General features: G+C 46.4%; 1 protein-coding gene across 1 annotated transcript in view; it reads left to right on the forward strand.

Annotated features, from left to right (window-relative positions):
- DCLK3 (doublecortin like kinase 3) overlaps window positions 1-18766 on the forward strand; it is a 31493-nt gene extending 12727 nt beyond the window's left edge. Inside the window, exons 2-5 of the mRNA XM_029243299.1 lie at window positions 2330-4158; window positions 14128-14260; window positions 15525-15692; window positions 18573-18766. Of these exons, the coding sequence (XP_029099132.1) occupies window positions 2330-4158; window positions 14128-14260; window positions 15525-15692; window positions 18573-18766 (2324 nt within the window). The remainder of the gene's footprint in view (window positions 1-2329; window positions 4159-14127; window positions 14261-15524; window positions 15693-18572) is intronic.
- The last annotated feature ends 1376 nt before the right edge of the window (window positions 18767-20142 follow it).

A 20142-nucleotide genomic window follows, 5' to 3' on the forward strand; every position in this document is an offset into this window, starting at 1 on the left:
TACAGATGGACCTAGAGAGTGTCGTACAGAGCTAAGTAAGTCAGAAAGAGAAAAACAAGTACCATATATTAACACATATATGTGGAATCTAGAAAAATGGTATAGATGATCTCATTTGCAAAGCAGAAATAGAGACACAGGCGTAGAGAACAAATGTATGGATACCAAGGGGGAAAGGGGATGGGGTGGGAGGAATTGGGAGATTGGGATTGACACCTATACACTATTGATACTATGTATAAAATAGGGAACTCTACTTAATGCACCGTGGTGATCTAAATGGGAAGGAAATCCAGAAAAGTGGGGATATATGTATAAGTATAGCTGATTCATTTTGCTGTACAGTAGAAATTAACACAACATTGTAAAGCAACTATACTCCAACAAAAATTAATTTAAAAAAAGAAAGTATAAATTGGGAAAAAAGACAATGTACATACATTAATATAAAAATACCTTGTTGGTAAAAAATGCTAACCATCATCTGAGCCTTCAGTGAGTCATAGGAGTAACATCTAAGATCCCTGATCACAGATCACCATCACAAATATAACAATAATGACCAAATTTGAAATATTGTGAGAGTTACCAAAATGTGACATAGAGACACGAAGGGAGCAAATGCTATTTGGAAAAATAGCCGATAGACTTGCTTGACCCAGGGTTGCCACAAACCTTCAGGTGATAAAAAATGCAATATCTTCAAAGCATAATAAGGTGAAACACAATAAAATGAGGTAAGGCTGGGTACATTTGACCAGGAAATACAGAGTCTTGTTTTATTCATTTATTCAGTTTATCAGGAAACACCATGAGAATGAGCACATTCTCATTATTAATATAATATTAATATTAATATGACCTTGGTTTCTTTCTTTCCTTTTTTTAATACCAAAAGGAAAAACCATTTGGAGAAGACCACCTTGTCATGTTGGCCCATGAGTTCCTTTGCTACCAAAATGAAATGATCATACAAAAGAGATATTAAGATCATAAGGACAGGGGACTTCCCTGGTGATCCAGTGGTTAAGACCCCATGCTTTCAATGTAGGGGGCGCGGGTTTGATCCCTGGTTGAGGAACTAGGATCCGATATGCCGTGTGGCAAAAAATTTGACATAAAGTAATTGCAAAAAAAAAAGGGAAATAAATTTGAACTGTAGGAATAAAATCTATATTTAAAAAAATCATAAGGACAATATTAACAACTGGCTATCACTGTGCCCTTTCTGTGTGTCAAGCACTCCTTCAAGTGAATCGTAATCATTTTCTCATTTACTCTTCACAAAAATCCTGGGAGGAAGTTGTTATCATTCTCACTTCATAGATGGAAAAAAAAAAACAGAACGTGGGTAATTTGTCCAAGTTCATGCAAAGAATCAGTGGCCATGCCAGGATTCAAATCCAGATATGTCTCAAATTCTGCGATCATAACCTCTTCACATCTTGCCTCACCCTGAGTGGGTTGAAAGTCAAGCTGAGAAAACTGTTCTTGGCAAAGAAGTGGGTAAGATTTGGATTCTTTAGTGGTGAGGGGAAATCTGGAAGGGAATAGATACGTATATGTGTGTGTGCCTGGGTCACTTTACTGTGTACCTGAAACTAACACAACATTGTGGATTAACTATACTTTAATTTTTAAAAAATGGAAAAGATAAAAATAAAGCCGTATTGACTTAGCAAGGAAAAAAAAAAGATTTGGGTTTTTTAAAGTTCCAGAAAGTTCTGACCTCTTGTTGGTATTTCCTGGGCAGCAAACGTTGGACCTTTTATCTCAGCTGTAGATTCTTGAAGCTCAGCTTACTTTAGGGTAGCGGGAGTTGCATCCAGGGTTAGGCCTTGCCTGGAAGGGGACCCCAAGGCGTGGTCCGCCCTGCTCCCCGTAAGGCCTGAGGAGGCACCTCAGGCCCAGTGCCAACTCCATTCTGCACTCCTGGTCTCTCTTGGCCTAACCGGTAAAGGCTCCACTGTTTCAAGCAGATCCTCAACGAGCACACTTATAACTTGTAACAGCATCAGTCTTCTTTAGTAAAGGTTTGGTGAAGGTCAGAGGCTTTTTTTTTTTTTTTTTTTTTTTTTTTGCGGTACGCGGCCCTCTCACTGCTGTGGCCTCTCCCGTTGCGGAGCACAGGCTCCGGACACGCAGGCTCAGCGGCCATGGCTCACGGGCCCAGCCACTCCGCGGCATGTGGGATCTTCCCGGACCGGGGCACGAACCCGTGTCCCCTGCATCGGCAGGCAGACTTGCAACCACTGCGCCACCAGGGAAGACCCCAGAAGGCTGTTTGAACCCCTTGGACTAATACTGTTTTGTCCTTTTTCCCCTGCAGGATATCGAGGTCTCTGTGAACATTCTCTAAAATGTTTAAGCTCGAAAATCACGGAGCGGAAGCTGCAGGGCACGTGGCTGCCTGCTGGCCGAGGGAGCCTGGAGAAACCATTCCTGGGGCCTCGAGGCTCCTTGGTGCCCATGTTCAGCCCCCAGGGTAGCCTTCACCCTGTCCACGCTGACAGCAGCCTGCTGAAGCCCAGGGTCGTGACCGTGGTCAAGCTGGGTGGGCAACCCCTCCGCAAGATCACGCTGCTCCTCAACAGACGGTCGGTGCAGACCTTCGAGCAGCTCTTGGCCGACGTCTCAGAGGCCCTGGGCTTTCCCAGATGGAAGAGTGACCGCGTGAGGAAGCTGTTCAACCTCAAGGGCAGGGAAATCAGGAGTGTGTCCGATTTCTTCAGGGAAGGGGATGCTTTCATAGCCGTGGGCAAAGAGCCACTGACGCTGAAGAACATCCAGGTGGCTATAGAGGAACTGTACCCCAGCAAAGCCCGGGCTCTGACCTTGACCCAGCACAGCCGGGTCCCCTCTCCAAGGCTGAGAAGCAGGCTTTATAATAAGGCTCTGAAAGGGGGTCACCACTGTGGGGAGACCGAGACCACCAAGAGCTGCAGTGAGGCTGCCAGGTCCCAGGCTGCCATCAGACATCAGGGGAGGACCCCCGTGGAGGACAGGGTGAGGGGGAAGTGGGAGCCTGAACCCAGCAGCAAGGTGCCCAGGGATGCCACCCTGGAGAGGCATGCTAGCGGAGAGAATCACCTGGGGGTGGAGATTGAAAAGACATCGGGGGAAATAATTAGGTGTGAGAAGTGTAAGCGGGAAAGAGAGCTCCAGCAGAGCCTGCAGAGGGAGCGGCTCTCTCTGGGCACCAGCGAGCTGGACCTGGGCAGGTGCCCCAGCTATGACGTAGAGAGGCTGGTGAGGGCCAGGAGCTGCAGGAGGTCCCCTGAGGAGAAGCCCCAGGGTGAGGAGGAAGGTTGGAAGGAGGGCACCCGGAGCAGTCCCGGGCACCCACCTCAGGAGCCGAGGAGACCCAGCAAAAGCACTGACAAGAAAGAGGACGGAGACCCAGGAGGCCAGGAAGGTCATGGCCCAGCAGCAGCCAAGGCCAAGAGGGACGTTGTCGGGGAAGCCCAGCCCATAAGAGAGGAGAAAGACAGCAGGACCGTAGGCAGGAGCAAGCAGGGAGGCTGGCTCCGGAGGGAGCATCCTTCCGACCTCGACACAGAGAAGCTCCCCAGGACCAGAGGGGATGCGCAGGAGGCAGAAAAGGAGAAAAAGCCGGGTGCGTCCGGAGGGAGGAGGATGGTTTCCCGAGATAAGCCGCCGGCCAGGGTAGAAAAGGAGCCCAAGACGAGGCCGGAGGAAAGCAAGGCGGAGCGGCCGGGCGGCAGGAGGCGGCGGCCCGCGGGCATCCTGGCGGCCGATGTGCGCAAGCAGTACGAGCCAGGCCGCGTGATCGGGGACGGGAACTTCGCGGTGGTGAAGGAGTGCAGGCACCGCGGCACCCAGCAGGCCTACGCCATGAAGATCATAGACAAGTCCAAGCTCAAGGGGAAGGAGGACATGGTCGACAGCGAGATCCTGATCATCCAGAGCCTCTCTCACCCCAACATCGTGAAACTGCATCAAGTGTATGAAACGAACGCGGAGATCTACCTGATCATGGAGTACGTGCAGGGAGGGGACCTTTTCGATGCCATTATAGAAAGTGTGAAGTTCCCAGAGCGCGACGCTGCCCTTATGCTCATGGACTTGTGCAAGGCGCTTGTGCACATGCACGACAAGAGCATCGTCCACCGGGACCTCAAGCCGGAAAACCTGCTGGTAAGCCCCGCCCTGGCTGCGGTGGAAGAGGGAGGTTATAAAACATGGGATACCGGAAGTCCGAACGGGCTCCTGCTCTGGTACCCTTGTGCGCTAGAGCATTACCTTTATGGTCTTTTTTTTTTTTTTTAACATACTCGTTTCAGTATTTAAAACTTTGGTTGTAGTTCATAAATTGCAGAGATAAATGGGTTTTGATTAAATTATTGAGAAAGAAGTCTTCCAGTTTAAACAAAATGGAAACTGTTTCCTCATGCCTGGGAGAAAAATATTTTCACCTTGACAGTGATCAGGTGGACTTCATTTCTTGGGTATTTGCACATCCTCTGGCCTAGGTGCTAGGGGTGTCTGCTGGTAGCAGCTCCCCCTGCAGGCTTTGAGCCCACCCTCCCACCAAAAGTCTCCCTGGCCCTTCTGCAGAAGAGGTCTTGCCGCAGGAATTCAAATGGCTCAGTACTGGGAATTCCCAGTTGGTCCAGTGGTTAGGACTGCAAGCTTCCACTGCAGGGGGCCTGGGTTTGATCCCTGGCCAGGGAACTAAGATCCCGAAAGCCTCTAGCATCAATCCTTTCATCTCTCTGGGCCGTTGTTTCCTCACTTATAAAAGAGAAATAGTAATAGTACCTGTCTTAGAAGGTTCAGGGAGGATTAAGCACGGGAGCTGGCCTGGCACACACAGCTCAGCTGTTCTGTTTTTGGATGTAAACAATCTCCCAAAGCACCAACATCAAATAAGGACACTCTAGGACCATGATGGATCCAGACAAAAGCAAGACCTCTTCATCATCATGTCCAAATCCAGATAAGAACAAGATTGTCCAGACCACAAATGGGGCTACATTTTCCCTTTTGGGTGACTATGATTCACTGCCCCACCTTCCTCCCACCTCCTAGATAAGAATTACCAAGATGCCCAATCATAGAATTACCCTCACTTCCTGACAGTATCCAGTTCAGAGCAAAATCCTGCTTCCATGAACCCTCTCCCAAGTCACCTAACACAATCCACCTCTTACGAGTTCATTGAACACCCTCTCACTTAGATGCCTGGATCCCCAAGGTGTTGGGGATCTCCCTTGTTGCAATGAGTCAGTCAACCCAGTGTGTTCCTGAATTTCAAGTGTGTTCCTGGTGGGCTTCGTTAGGACAGTGCACTTCACGTGTTCCCTCGCTGGCCCCTTTGTCCCACTTTCTTCTTTGTAGCCCCAATCACCACCTGATATGTTCCATATTTATTCTTCTATTTTCTTTTTCCTCCTCCTGGAAAGTTCTGTGACCCCAGGAACATTGTTTTATTCAGACTGTACCTTGAAAACGACATCAGTTCTGTCACATAGTGGAGATTCAATAAATATCAGTTGGATGAAAGAATGAATACAGACCCCAGCATGCTGCCTGGCAAATGGCAAGCATTCCATCAGTGGCAGCTACTCTCATTATTACTGTGTTAGGAATGAGTCTGATATTAAGGTGGGCATCATGAAGAAGAATCCAAAGCCAGATTGCTGCACATGAAGCCATAGTAAATGGAGGCAGTGATCTTCGTGAGCCAGTTTTTTTTTTTTTTTTTTTGAGCGGTGGGCGGTGGGGGGGTGCAGTGGAGGGGAAAGGAGTTCACCTGTTTCCTTTAATTTCATGGCTGTAGAGCCAGCCTGGAAACATCATCCCAGTACATTCATCTGCCTGTAAGCTGCTCCCACAAGCAGAATGATTTCTGAGTGAGTCGAGCTAATTATCTGGTGAAGTGAGGTCTACATTGACCCCTAAATCAAGCAGCCTTGTTTTGGTCCAGATTCATAGAATTGCAGATCATTGACTGGTTGCCTGAATGGTCTGAATTACCAGGGAATAAATCTCCCTTTGAAGAATTTCATTTTTGTTTTTTGGGTTTTTTGGGCACACTGCACAGCTTGCAGGATCTTAGTTCCCCAACCAGGGATTGAACCCAGGCCCATGGCCGTGAAAGTGCCGAGTCCTAAGCACTGGACCACCAGGGAATTCCCTAAGAATTCCATTTTTAAATCATATTTTAAAACAAATTTTTTAAATTAATTTATTTTATTTTTGGCTGTGTTGGGTCTTCGTTGCTGCACGCAGGCTTTTCTCTAGTTGCGGCAAGCGGGGGCTACTCTTCACTGCGGTGCACAGGCTTCTCGTTGTGGTGGCATCTCTTGCTGTGGAGCACGGGCTCTAGGCACTCAGGCTTCAGTAGTTGTGGCACTCGGGCCCAGTGGTTGTAGCTCACGGGCTCTAGAGTGCAGGCTCGGTAGTTGTGGAGCACGGGCTTAGTTGCTCTGCGGCATGTGGGATCTTCTCGGACCAGGGCTCGAACCCCTATCCCCTACGTTGGCAGGCAGATTCTTAGCCACTGTGCCACCAGGGAAGCCCAAGAATTCCATTTTTGCATGAGCTAAGTGTTCTCATCCTTTTTTCACTTGCTTTTTGTTTCTGTTTTTTGGGTCTGAGCCCAAGTTTTTCCCATGTGTGATGTGCCGGACCCTGTTTACAATGGCACTTTGGAATCATGACAGAGCAGTGTTCTTTACAGATCCTCTGATGTTTTCACCAAATTGCATAAGCAGGAGGAATTCTGACTAGAGGCCTGGGTGGGTCCCATGAACAGAACATTTTGGGTCTGTGCTTAATAAAGCATCAGAACAGTGATACATGTTCTCGAGGATGTGGAGTGAGATCCTTTACCCTATAGGATCGTTTTCTTTTGGGGATAGTCATCTGAGCTTGCATTTTCTCCACAAGGTCCTGGAACCAATCTGTCGAGCTGGCCCATCTCTTGGGCAATAGAGACTGTCACTTGTGTTAAGGGATTGACTTGTCAGCAGTTTTTAAAATGGAGAAAGTCAGCACTTGCAGGTGGCATATAGAGATTTGCTTCAGGAAATAAAAAATTGCAAGGAATACATTTAGTGTGGACAAGCTAGCTGCCTCTGAGAAGTCATTTGGCAACACCTTCATGGATTTAAATGTCAGTTCATATGTGTTTTAGTGCCCTTAAAGGCAGTGAAGTGTGTGTGTGTGTGTGTGTGTGTGTGTGTGTGTGTGTGTCCTGAGAGAGAGCAAAAACTGCAGAGGAGCTATAATTTTTCAGTCTAATACATGAGTTGTTTATTGGTGTTAATTGTAATTGATATTTCGACCCTTTTTTTCTGATTTTAAAGAAAGCCCACTTTTTTATTGTATCCTTTTTTTTACATCTTTATTGGCATTTAATTGCTTTACAATGTTGTGTTAGTTTCTGCTTTATAACAAAGTGAATCAGCTATATGTATACATATATCCCCATATCCCCTCCCTCTTGCGTCTCCCTCCCACCCTCCCTATCCCACCCCTCTAGGTGGTCACAAAGCACCAAGCAAGAAAGCCTACTTTTTTGTTTTTTTAAATAAAAACCTTCTTTCATGGTGGCAAGTCTCCTTCAGAAGCTGCAAAAAGCTACAGATCTGAGCCATCTTTGGTGGCATAGGGTAACATCTTTTCTGTCTTGTGGATAATCTGTCAGCTGGTGTTTTTCAGAATGAGTGGGCCTGTCACATTTCTAAATCGTGTCTGTCCTTTTTCCAGATGAGTGAAGTTGAATATATTGTTATGTCAGACTAAATGCTACCTAACAGAAGTTCTTTGTGGTTTTTCAGACAAAGATCTGGGGAGTGTTGGATTTGACAATAGACTCATTGTCTGAGTTTAGAAAGGTGTCATCTCTAAACCTGTTGTTAGGATAATTATGTTGCAAACTTGGCTGGTCTTCTGAGAGTTAATATTAGTAAATATCACCATGGTGACTACTGTCCATCAATTAATGTTCTTTAGTTGACTTTAATTTAGTGTTCCGCTCTTGTGCTGACTTCCGTATTATCAAAATAATTGTTTCTTCCTTTAATGGATGGCTACTGTCTGTGTCAATACTTTGCTAATCTTAGGAGACTGATGATGTTAGAGCTAACTTTTGGTTACATGGCTGAGTGTGGCCTGCTTTTTGAGACTTCCAGAATGTGCTAGGAGCTCTTAATGGATCTAGCAAGCTTACCATGTTGTTTTCACCAGCAGAAATATTTATATCTGATAATTGGGCCCTAGAGTAAAATTTTAGGCCTGTATTACTGAGCTTATCTATTTCTAGTGATCACATTTCCTGATAAGACGCTAGTGCCCCTCTTCCCTTAGGGCTATTTAGACTCCTGAAATCTTGCAAAGAAAATTTTCATTATGAGAATTTCCAGCTTGAAGAGATATCAGTGTTAATTGCTTCTTCTGCCAGCATGTGCTCCCTTGGAGAGGTTGGAGTGTGCTGTGTGGTGTTGACTGGGCCCTAAGCAAACAGGAGCCAGAGGGGTGACGATGTGTAGACACCAAAGGCATGTCGCAGGCCAGTAATGTGACAGGTCCTGGGAAAACTTTGTCCCCACTGATTTTTTCAGTCATTCTTTGTATTATGCTATCTTTTGCTGTTGAAATGTAAATTGATTTTAGGTATTGGCATTTCCATGTGATTTGGTTTCTAAGATCATTTCCGTCCTCATGGCCAGTTGGAAATGGAAACTTGGAGGGAGAAGGCCAGAGGAAGTATGAAGGATCAAGTAAGAAGATGACAAAGATAAATAAGCTCTACCCCTTTTCTTAGGGGGAGCCGCTTGCTGTTTGGCCTGTACTCTGCTTCCATCTGCTGTTCAGAGATGATCATTGAAAGATCACATTTAAATTGATGTGCCCTTGAAGGACAGGAGGCTGTTAATGGCTCAGAAAAGGAAAGATTCCTTTTGAAGCTTTGAGACTGTCCAGATGTGATCTGGCTGCTTATGTAAATGTAGATTGTCTGGATTCAAAGCAGGGTACTTTGGTGTGGCTAGAAAAAGGGATGATGGATGCAGATGGACCAAGAGTCATTAAAGTACCATGTAAATTAATCTCTAACACCCTTTCAGTTAGAGGGCAATTGAAAACGAGCCCCAGAAGGAATGTGACCCAGAGCAGTGAATTTAGATAAACCTGTAGAAAGAGAAACGGAGATGTGGGGTGAGGACAAGGTCAGATGTGTGCACTGGGGCTGTGGCGTCGAAGTGGGTCATTTAGTGGGGTCTTTGCCTTGATGGCCACCCAGTGCCTAGTCAGCTGAGGGTACCGAGGCTCACTGATTTGTTCAAATCATACGTGGTATATGGTGTTCATTTCTGGGCATTCTTTGGTAAAAGAGGCGTCAATTAAATAGGGATTATCTAGAACTTTACAGTGCACAAGAATCGCCCTGGGGTCTCATAGAGATGCAGTTCTGTTCAGTGGATCTTGGATAGCCTGAGGTCTCCATCAGGCTCACAAGTGATGTTTGTGCTGCTGCTTCAAGAGCTGTACTTAGCGTAGGGAGGAGCGAGAAGGGGATGATGGGTCAGGAGACCTGATCCTATAAGGATAAGCTTGAGGATTCTCGGATGTGAACTTAGAGAAGCAGCATTGGTACCACCTGGGAGCCCGTTAGAGAAACCAGAAGCACCCTGGGGGGAAATCCTGGTACTTGTTTCCCATCTTTGGAAGTGGTGTGTCCTTCCCAGAGGGCAGATTTAGAAAAAAGGGGTGGAGGTGGAATTCTGGATCAACGTGGGGTGAACCTCCTCACAAGTTAATCTGACTATGATCTGGATGGTCTGCCATGTGAAGCTATGTGATCTTTTCCATCTTGAGATTTCAACCAGAGGTGAATGATAGTCTGGTGGGAAGATGTTGTAGACAAGTTTCCTGTTTGGGTGGAGACTTTGATGGTTTCAGAAGTTCCACACAGTGTAAATTGGTGCAGCCACTATGGAGAACCGTATGGAGGTTCCTTAAAAAACTAAAAATAGAACTACCATATGACCCAGCAATCCCACTCCTGGGTGTAGATCCAGAAAAGATGAATTCTCTAATTTGAAAAGATACGTGCACCCCAAAGTTCATAGCAGCACTATTTACAGTAGCCAAGAAGCAACCCAAATGTCCATTGACAGATGAATGGATAAAGATGATGTGGTACGTATATAAAATGGAATATTATGGAATACTCAGCCATAAAAAAGGCTGAAATAATGCCATTTGCAGCAACATGGACGGACCTAGAGATGATCATGCTAAGTGAAGAAATTCAGACAGAGAAAGACAAATATGATATCACTTACGTGCAGAATCGAAAATATGATACAAATGGACTTATTTATAAAACAGAAACAGACTCACAGACTTAGAAAACAAACTTATGGTTACCAAAGGGGAAAGGGTGGGGGGAGGGATAAATTAGGAGTTTGGGATTAACAGATACACACTACTATATATAAAATAGACAACCAACAAGGTCCTACACAGGGAACTATATGCAATATCTTGCAATGAACTATAATGGAAAAGAATATGAAAAAGAATATATATATATATATATATATGAATCACTTTGCTGTACACCAGAATCTAACACAACATTGTCAATCAACTATACTTAAATTAAAAAAAAAAAAAAGTTGCACAAATACCAGAAGGAAGAGTTATTCCAGGAGGATGTCAGTCATTTGAATTCAAGGATTAAGATAAGAACTGTTTCGAAGCCAAGAATGTGAGGTGCCTGTTGGAAAACAAAAAAACAAAAAAAACAAAAAGAAAATTCACACTGTCAGTGTGTGACCCTAAATGTAGTTAAGCTGCTCATGTAGGCGAAGTAAATAAGTCTCAAGTCACACTGACAGCTCTGAAAAATGTTACATAAAACCCGGGACTTCCCTGGTGGTGCAGTGGTTAGGACTCCACACTCCCAATGCAGGGGGCCCGGGTTCAATCCCTGCTTGGGGAGCTCGATCCCACATGCAGGCCGCAACTAAGAGTTCACATGCCACAACTAAGGAGCCCACCTGCTGCAACTATGGAGCACACATGATGCAACTAAGGAGCCCGCCTGTTGCAACTAAGATCTGGCGCAACCAAATACATAAAATAAATTAAAAGATAAAATAAATTTTAAAAAATGTTACATAACTCCTGACAGCAGAGGCTGGAGACAGAAGAATTAAAAACACAGAACATTCTCACTTTCTGGAAGGAACAAATGACTCTGTGGATCCTAACCACCCTCGGGTTCTGCTATGGGTCTCATCATCCTGAGACTCACAGAGAAAAGCTATGGAGACAAGAAGCAGCGTAATATTATTTTAGGAAGGCCATAAAATGATTTTTAAAAACAGATTTGGTATTTGAAAATGTATCCTGGGCCTCCCTGGTGGTGCAGTGGTTGAGAGTCCGCCTGCCAATGCAGGGGACATGGGTTCGTGCCCCGGTCCGGGAGGATCCCACATGCTGCGGAGCAGCTGGGCCTGTGAGCCATGGTCGCTGAGCCTGCGCGTCCGGAGCCTGTGCTCCGCAACGGGAGAGGCCACAACAGTGAGAGGCCCGCGTACCGAAAAAAAAAAAAAAAAGAAAAAGAAAATGTATCCATCAGCATCTGGACATTTAACATAATACATTTTCAAAATAAATATCATGAAAAACTTCAAAATAGCTAAAAGGCCAAGTCTCCATCATGTTTCATCTGCTCCTGACTCAGTGGACTCGGGTTTTGGAATCAGGGGTTGGGGGGATGGGGGGGTTTGAGGAAGGAAATGCTCGTCATTTTGCATAGAGATTCATAGTTTATTTTGGTGTATTCAATCAGCCAAATGCTTTTAATGCTGATCATTTGGTTGGGAATATTTACAAATATTTGTGAGGGACAGATTTTTTCAGCAGTCACCCAGCAAATGGGACTCATGTAGATGGTCCATCTGGAAACTTAAGGCAGCACACATTTTTTTTTTGTCCTTGCCTTCCAAAGTAGATTTTCTAGTGTAAATTATTCTAATAATTACCTCTCCAGTCTCCTTTAGGGCTCTATCTCGATACACAGACCAAAGCAGAAGTGTGTTTTAGTTCTACATCCATGATTTCCATTAGGTTAGGTTAATTATGAAGATATTGATTAGATTGCCCAGCAGTGACTTGGGCTCAGTAGTTAAGACACATTCTGCTTACAGAGATGTAAACTCTCTGGCAGGAACCAAAGCAGATTTGGAGCACTTACCCTTCGCTGAGGAGATCGGGGAGTGGCTGCCCGCCCTGCATTTTCGGGTGTGGGTCTGATGCAGCACAGGGAGAACCGGAGCCCTGCCTAATGCCCTCCAGCCCCCCAAGTGCTAGTTGGTGCATTGGGAACCTTGGCCCCCGTTCCAGTGAGGATGCAAGGGCATGCACCTGCAGACAGGTTGATAATTTCTCCTGTAGCCCTGGTGGCTCCATTGAGTCACACTTGGATGAGATCACCCAGGCTAATCCCAGTGAGTTTCCCATAGTGCTGAAATTAGCCACTCAGCTCACTTTGGCCTGAGCCATCAGCTTCTACCATGAGATGCGGGCCCGGTAAAGCAGGGGAGGAGGATGGAGCCTTGACAGCAGAGGATGGACCAGGGCCATGCCTGGGAAGGAGGCCCTCGGTTTGGATGAGGAGATCCTGAAAGGGGAGGAGGAAGATAGCAAGGCTGACTTTCTGTATCAATACTTCCTATTTTGCGTGAAGTCAGTCCTGCTCTGCAGAGGTGAACTATTGTGGAGGGTAAAATTATGATATTAATTCATTTAATCTTGAAACCCATACAGCCCAGCAGATGCTCTGGAGGTCTTGGCTGCACAGCAGAAATGCTCCCAGGGACACGGCCATCTCTCTCCCAAGAGGGATCACTCCTGGGCCCAGCACAGCCTGAGGGATTTACTGCAAAAGCCCTTTTGGTAACAACATGGTAAAACTCAGGGTCGAGAACGGCTGGCTGTGCCCCCTGATGGTGGAGGTTTGCCTCTGGTCCACCTGCTTCCAATTCTTTGGGAGCCTTTGGATGAGACCTCCTCAGCCTCCTGAAACAGAAATAACCCTTTGCTGGAAGATTCGGCATCATACACCAGTTACAAGCACAGACTCTAAAGCCCAAGTGTCAGGGTTCAAACTCCAGGTCACCATTTACTATGTAACTGTGCCTCCATTTCCTTATCTGTAAAATGGGAATGTGCATGGCCTTACGGGACTGCAATGACAATTAAATGAATTAATATTTTGTAAGATGTTATAAACAGCGCCTGGCATCAAAGAAGCATGACAGGGCTTCCCTGGTGGCGCAGTGGTTGAGAGTCCGCCTGCCGATGCAGGGGACACGAGTTCATGCCCCGGTCCGGGAAGATCCCACATGCCGCGGAGCGGCTAGGCCCGTGAGCCATGGCCGCTGAGCCTGCGCGTCCGGAGCCTGTGCTCCGCAATGGGAAAGGCCACAACAGTGAGAGGCCCGCGTACCACAAAAAAAAAAAAAAAAGGAGAAGAAGCACGACAGAAGTGTTTGCTAGGTAAACCATATAATTTTAGCCTCCACTGCTTATTGGTCTACTTTTTCATTCCAATTCCCACTTCTTTTTCCTTTCTTTTTTTCCTCTGCTCCAACTTTACATTATCCACAGGCATTTGCTAATTCTCATTAAAGCTAGTCTGTGCTCAAAAATATCATTGATCCTTGTTCTAACTCAGTGCTGCCCAGTGGATTCTTCTCTACTGATGGAAATGTTGTAGATTTGCACGATCCAATATAATAGCCCTTAGCCATGGATGGTTATTGAACACTTGAAATGTGTCTAGTGGATCTGAGAAACTGAATTTCTAATTTTATTAGATTTTAATTTAATTAATTTAAAATAAATAGCCATCTGTGGCAATATGGTGCTACCATATTGGACAGCAGAGAAAATCTAACTCATTGGTTCTTTAGTGAGCACGTGTCACTGAGATCAAGTTGGATTTGTCAGTGTTGGGTCAATCTATAAGCTCCTGTGTTTTATTGTTTGCTTATCCTGAACTTGCATGGTTGTTGTCCTGTTAGTTTTCCTTCTTTGTTCTCATCACAATTTTGGTGGTTTGGGGATTTTGATTTCTTACAGGTTCAGCGAAATGAGGACAAATCTACCACCTTGAAACTGGCTGATTTTGGTCTTGCAAAGCATGTGGTGAGACCTATATTTACTGTGTGTGGGACTCCGACTTATGTAGCTCCTGAAATTCTTTCTGAGAAAGGTAAGGGTTACACATTGCTCTGTGGGACTCCAGCTCACTTACTAACCAAGGTTTAACTTTTAATATTTAAATTTTACATTTTTCAACATGGAGCAGTGGAAAGTCTCAGAGAGTTGGCACTAAGCTTGTACTTGGACGTTAATGGAAATATTTGAAATAGGTCTTCTTGACCAAAGCATGAGCACTTTTTCCTCACCAGGGCTGCACTTATTACAGAGAAGGGATTGTGGTATATGTGTGTGTGTGTGTGTGTGTGTGTGTGTGTGTGTGCATGCGCACACACACGCACTCATGCACGTGTGTTGGCAGGACGGTGAGATGGAAGATGGTGGAGAATTGGGTGGGGAACGCAAGCAAGCAAGGTCATTTGGCCACTCACCCAAGGTTACCTCTAATGGAGACAATTGGAATGGTTCTTATGGTAATTGGCTTAAAAATTCCTTTACCAACCTTGCATTTAAAGGAAAAGGAGGTCCCATTTCAAACCCAATGAATAATATTTATTACAGGCTTGTATATTGTATGAGGGTCCAGTGGGCTATTTTAGTGACACACTCTGTAAAGGATATACAAGGAAATCATTATTATTATTATTATATGGCTCCAAGTATGTGAATGCCTATTTAGCCATCCTGGCACTCCAGGAGAAATCAGTTTAGCCACCCTATGATGGCTAAAGATGGGAAGGCTCTGGATGGGTTGTAGGTCTGGGGGTAGGGAGGAGGGAGACATTTTGTCCCAGCAGCAGAAGCATCAGGGAAGCCAACGTGCAGAGACTAGACTATGCATGGAGGTTGGGTGGTAGAGACATTGAGAAGACCAGCCTCAGTGGAGCAGAGGGAATTGCAGTTGGATGGGTAGGTTGAGTCTGGATTCCCCACAAGTGAGTTTGGACTCGGTGTGGCCAGCATAGTAGCTGTGGTAACACGGTGACAGTGGGACAAGAGAGTACTGAGCGACTATAGACATTTTAATGGAGGCATTACTGAGCTGGATAAGAGAGGAATGAAAGCAAATAGTCTACGTGAACTCTGGGAAGTCAGGATGGTAGGGCTCGCACCAACTAACACAGGGTGTCGGAAAGGTAAGCTCTTTTGGGAGATGGGGATGGGGTGAGTTAGACTTTGAACACACTGACTCTGTAGAGATATTTAGGTGGATACACAGAGTTGTCTGGTTGGCTGAATGTGTGCTTTTGAGACCCCTCGATACAGAGATGGCAGCCAAAGTGGTGAGATAATGTGTCTCTGCCTCTACTGCACAGGTTATGGGCTGGAGGTGGACATGTGGGCCGCAGGCGTTATCCTCTACATCCTCCTGTGCGGCTTCCCCCCGTTCCGCAGCCCAGAGAGGGACCAGGATGAGCTCTTTAACATCATCCAGCTGGGCCACTTCGAGTTCCTGGCTCCTTACTGGGACAACATCTCTGACGGTGAGACCTGGGGCTTCCCAGGCAGGAGGGAAGGGGATGGAGAGATGGAGACCCTCCGGGGATCAGGTCAGATGTGTAAAACACCACCCAGAGAACCCACTATGGTACCTGGGCTGTCAGCGTCTTGTGCTTCATCCTTTATTTCCTGCTAGATTGGTGTAGATTTCCATAGCATTCCGAACACGACTTGCTTTGAGATATAACGAAAGATTCTCACCACCAGTTGTAGTCACCAAATACTTTTCCTGAAGCCAATTAAAGAACCTCGGAACTGAAAAATAAACTGAAAAATATCAGAAATGTGTAATCCTCATTTGGAAAGATCAAAGCCATCTCATAGGGAATTCCCTGGCAGTCCAGTGGTTAGGACTCGGCGCTCTCTCTGCCGAGGGCCCAGGTTCAATCCCCGGTTGGGGAACTAAGATCCCACAGGCGTGCAGTGCAGCCAAAAAAAAAAAAAAAAAAATGCCATCTGCCATCTCATATACAGAAGTATTTGGGAATTGGACAGACTGGAGATGCTTATTTTATCTGTGAATAATCAGGCTCCTATGGGGGCATACTTGGGGCACAGGGGCTCTGGAAGGTCGAGGGAGAAGGTCTCAGGTACTTTTTAGTGGAGCAGAAGCATGTGTGGTCCTCCTCCTTTTTGGCCCTTTCAAGTGGAATTTTCCCCCTTGTTTCTACTGATTTGTATGTACTACCCACTGCCCTTGTAAAATTGAGAACTAGATCACTGGGGGTTTTGAGTCTTTAGCTGAAAAAGTAGAATAGGTGTGATAACTGTTCCCCAATTTCCCCTAAACACATCATCTAAGATAAGTTATTCATCTGCCCTTGTCCTCGGCTCTGCCTCCTCATCTGGGGCTCGGGCTTGCGGGAAGGGAAGAGCTTCATTTTTTTCCACTTAACTAAGGTGGGCAGAGGGTAGCTTGCTGCCTGTAGGGTAAGGGTCTTGAGCTGATCAAGGCAGTGGCAATTTGGGAACTGAAGGACTAAAAATCATTTTAGAAAGTTCTATGCAACACTGTTCTTAGATTTGGTTATGGTGGCCCCTGCCCTGAGTCCCATGCCTTAGAGGGCCTGCTCTGGTTACATGTCTCCCCAGAAGTGAGGAGACTCTGGGGACAAGAGACTGTGCCCCCCGCCAGAGCCCAGGCTCCCCCTTCTAGACCACTTAACCGGGACCCCAGAATTCCTGCACAAATGGCCCAAGCCCACTTCCAAGGCTTGTGAGACCTCTTTTCCCAGCCCCTCCCCACAGTGCCCTAGGCTGCCAAGGAGCAGCTGTTTGGGGGGCGTAGGGGGAGCACAGACATATTGGTGGGGTGTCCAACTGTCCACACACAGGCATGTGAGACTGAGAATTCCGTTTAAACCTGGGCTTCTACCCCCTGAGTCCTCCGAGGACCTTGAAGGAGTGATGCTGGGATGAATGGGGAAGGGGTACATTGTGGGCAGAATCTGCCCAGTTTGAACGGGGTGGGGTAGGAGAAATCCTGTGGTCTCCGTGCTCAAGAGGTGGCTGGACAGTGGCCATAGAAGCGGGGCAATTGGTGGGTGAACAGCTGACCTTGAACAAGAGGCATCCCCCAATAAAGGTAAATAAACATGGGTATCTTTTTCCCCATGCATTCTTTTTTTTAAAAAAATATATACATTCATGCCTTTATTCCATCAGGTATTTTTTTTTTTTTTTGGCCGTGTTGCACAGCTTACAGGGACCTTGGTTCCCCAACCAGGAATTGAACCCGTGCCCTGCTGCAGTGGAAACGCGGAGTCCTAACCACTGGGCCGCCAGGGAATTCCCTCCCGTGTATTCTTTTTTTTTTTAAATAGAGGGCCTCCTGCCTTTATTTTTTATTTTTTTGCAGTATGTGGGTCTCTCACTGTTGTGGCCTCTAAGGTTGCGAGCACAGGCTCCGGACATGCAGGCCCAGCGGCCATGGCTCACAGGCCCAGCCGCTCCGCGGCACGTGGGATCTTCCCGGACCGGGGCACAAACCCGTGTCCCCTGCATCGGCAGGCGGACTCTCAACCACTGCGCCACCAGGGAAGCCCCCGTGTATTCTTGAGTAATTGGTTAAGAGGCTCAGGGAGCCGGCCTGGGAGAGCCAGCGAGCCAGGGAGAAATCTCTTCTCCTCCCCATCTGCCACCTGACCCAGCAGCTGTCACCACATCTCTCTAGAATCAGTCATGGTCTTGAGCAAAAAATGAAATTCATTTTGAATTTGCATTATTTACTACTTAGATCTCTTTGCCCATGTTTTTCAGTTTTGTCAATCTGGAGGTATATTTATCAATTTAGGAAGGAAGATTGGACATATTTTATTTAACAACTTGATAGTTTGATTTACAAATTTTAAAATATGTAGATGTATACTATGTGGCCTCCATGTGTCCTCTTGGGCTGGGCGGTGCCATGGGTGTTAGTTGCAGGCCTGACCTCATGACTCTATGTCTAACATGGTAGCCCTTAGCTGCATGTGGCTATTTGAATGTAACTGTAAATTAATTAAAAGGAAATGCAATAAGAATTCAGTTCAGGGAATTCCCTGGTGGTCCAGTGGATAGGACTCTGTGCTCTCACTTCCCAGGGCCCGGGGTTCAATCCGTGGTCAGGGGGCTAAGATCCCGCAAGACGCTCGGTGCGGCCAAAAAAAAAAAAAAAGTTTATCAGTCGCACCAGCCATATTTCAAATGCTCAGTAGTCCCAAGTGGGTAGCACAGATATGGAAAGTTTCCACCGTGGCAGAAAGTTCTCTGATCCAGCCATGGTGCTAACAGGAAAGTTTGTGTCCTTATTTCCTGTATGGGGAAGGAAAACTTCAAACCACCTGCATGCATCTCATTTTTCCATCTTTCTGTCATTCCAACAGCTGCCAAAGATCTGGTGAGCCGGTTGCTGGTGGTAGACCCCAAAAAGCGCTACACGGCCCACCAGGTCCTTCAGCATCCCTGGATTGAAACTGCTGGAAAGACCAGAAGGGCAAAGCTACAAAAGGAGGGGCCCCCCAGCAGCGAGAACCACTTCCGGAGCCAGCACTCGAGGGCTGCAGAGCAGGCGTCATAGTCACGGCCTCAGCAGTTGCTCAGCTCTCGGTTCTGCTCGGGGACAGAGAAAAGGATAGATGTCAAGGAGAAAAACAGTGAAAAAGCCTTCCTCCCATAATTGGAGAATCAGGGGAAGGAGAGAAGACAGTATATTTTAAAGCTTATTTTACAAAATAAACTTGAGTCAAATGTTGTAACATATTTTTAGATTTGAAGCCTTTAATACATTTTTTGGGGGGTGAGGGGGAGACTTGTTCTCAGTGAAGAATTTTTGGTAATAATGATGTGTTTTGCTTCCTCCTTGTAATCAAGTTCATAGTATACTACATGAGTGGTGCTTACCAGGGTCTAAACTCCCCCTGTGAGATTAATAATCTGAATCGTGGTCCTTCTGTGTTAATAAAATGTGCTCTGGATGACTGAAGTAACTGTATTCTGATTACTTCTTTTTTTTTTTTTTTTTTTTCTTTTGCGGTATGTGGGCCTCTCACTGTTGTGGCCTCTCCCGTTGCGGAGCACAGGCTCTGCACGCGCAGGCTCAGCGGCCATGGCCCACGGGCCCAGCCGCTCCGCAGCATGTGGGATCTTCCCAGACCGGGGCACGAACCCGTGTCCCCTGTATCGGCAAGCGAACTCTCAACCACTGCGCCACCAGGGAAGCCCCCTGATTACTTCTTAATGCTGGTGATGAGAGCCAGGGAGTTATAGTTCAGACATGCCTCCCGAAACCACTGTGACTACGTATAAATGTGCTGATGGACCCTTGATGAACTGGCCAGGTCTGTTTAGGATGTGCTGGTCTTGGTCTCTAGCATTTTAGCCTTACTGAAAATCAGATTTAGTGCAGCCTGAAATGGAAAGAAGAAATCATTGGGAATTCCCTGGTGGTCCAGTGGTTAAGATGCCGTGCTTCCACTGCTGGGGGCACGGGTTCGCCTTCTGGTCGGGGAACTAGTATCCTGCATGCTGCGCAGCATGGCCAAAAAAAAAAGAAATCATTGATTTATTCCCGCCCCTTCCGGACCCATTTAGACTGCGTTTCAGCCGATGATCCCTGAGTCTGAGTCCCGTCTACGCGAAGTTAGGCACTCAGGTGTGACTGTGTTAACATTTTCAGATCACGAGGGAGCCATCTAGTGCATTACTATGTCAGAGACGCAGTCGATATGTTACACCTAGGCTGGAAGGAGCTCAGAATGTTCAGGCATGTTCCTATCTGCAGGGCAGACTGTAGAGGGCATAGGACATGTTGGTTATTTCACTCCGGACTTCGGTACCAACAGATGACCCTGGGAGTATGTATGAGCTGATAGCAAAACATCATCCTGATATTTCCCAGCTTGACTTTTCTAGGTTATATGTAACCTGGTCAATAGGACACAGAATCAGCCCCAA

Source organism: Monodon monoceros, unplaced genomic scaffold (assembly GCF_005190385.1).
Source record: "Monodon monoceros isolate NGI ecotype Baffin Bay Population unplaced genomic scaffold, NGI_Narwhal_1 Super_Scaffold_3, whole genome shotgun sequence".
NCBI lineage: Eukaryota > Metazoa > Chordata > Mammalia > Artiodactyla > Monodontidae > Monodon > Monodon monoceros.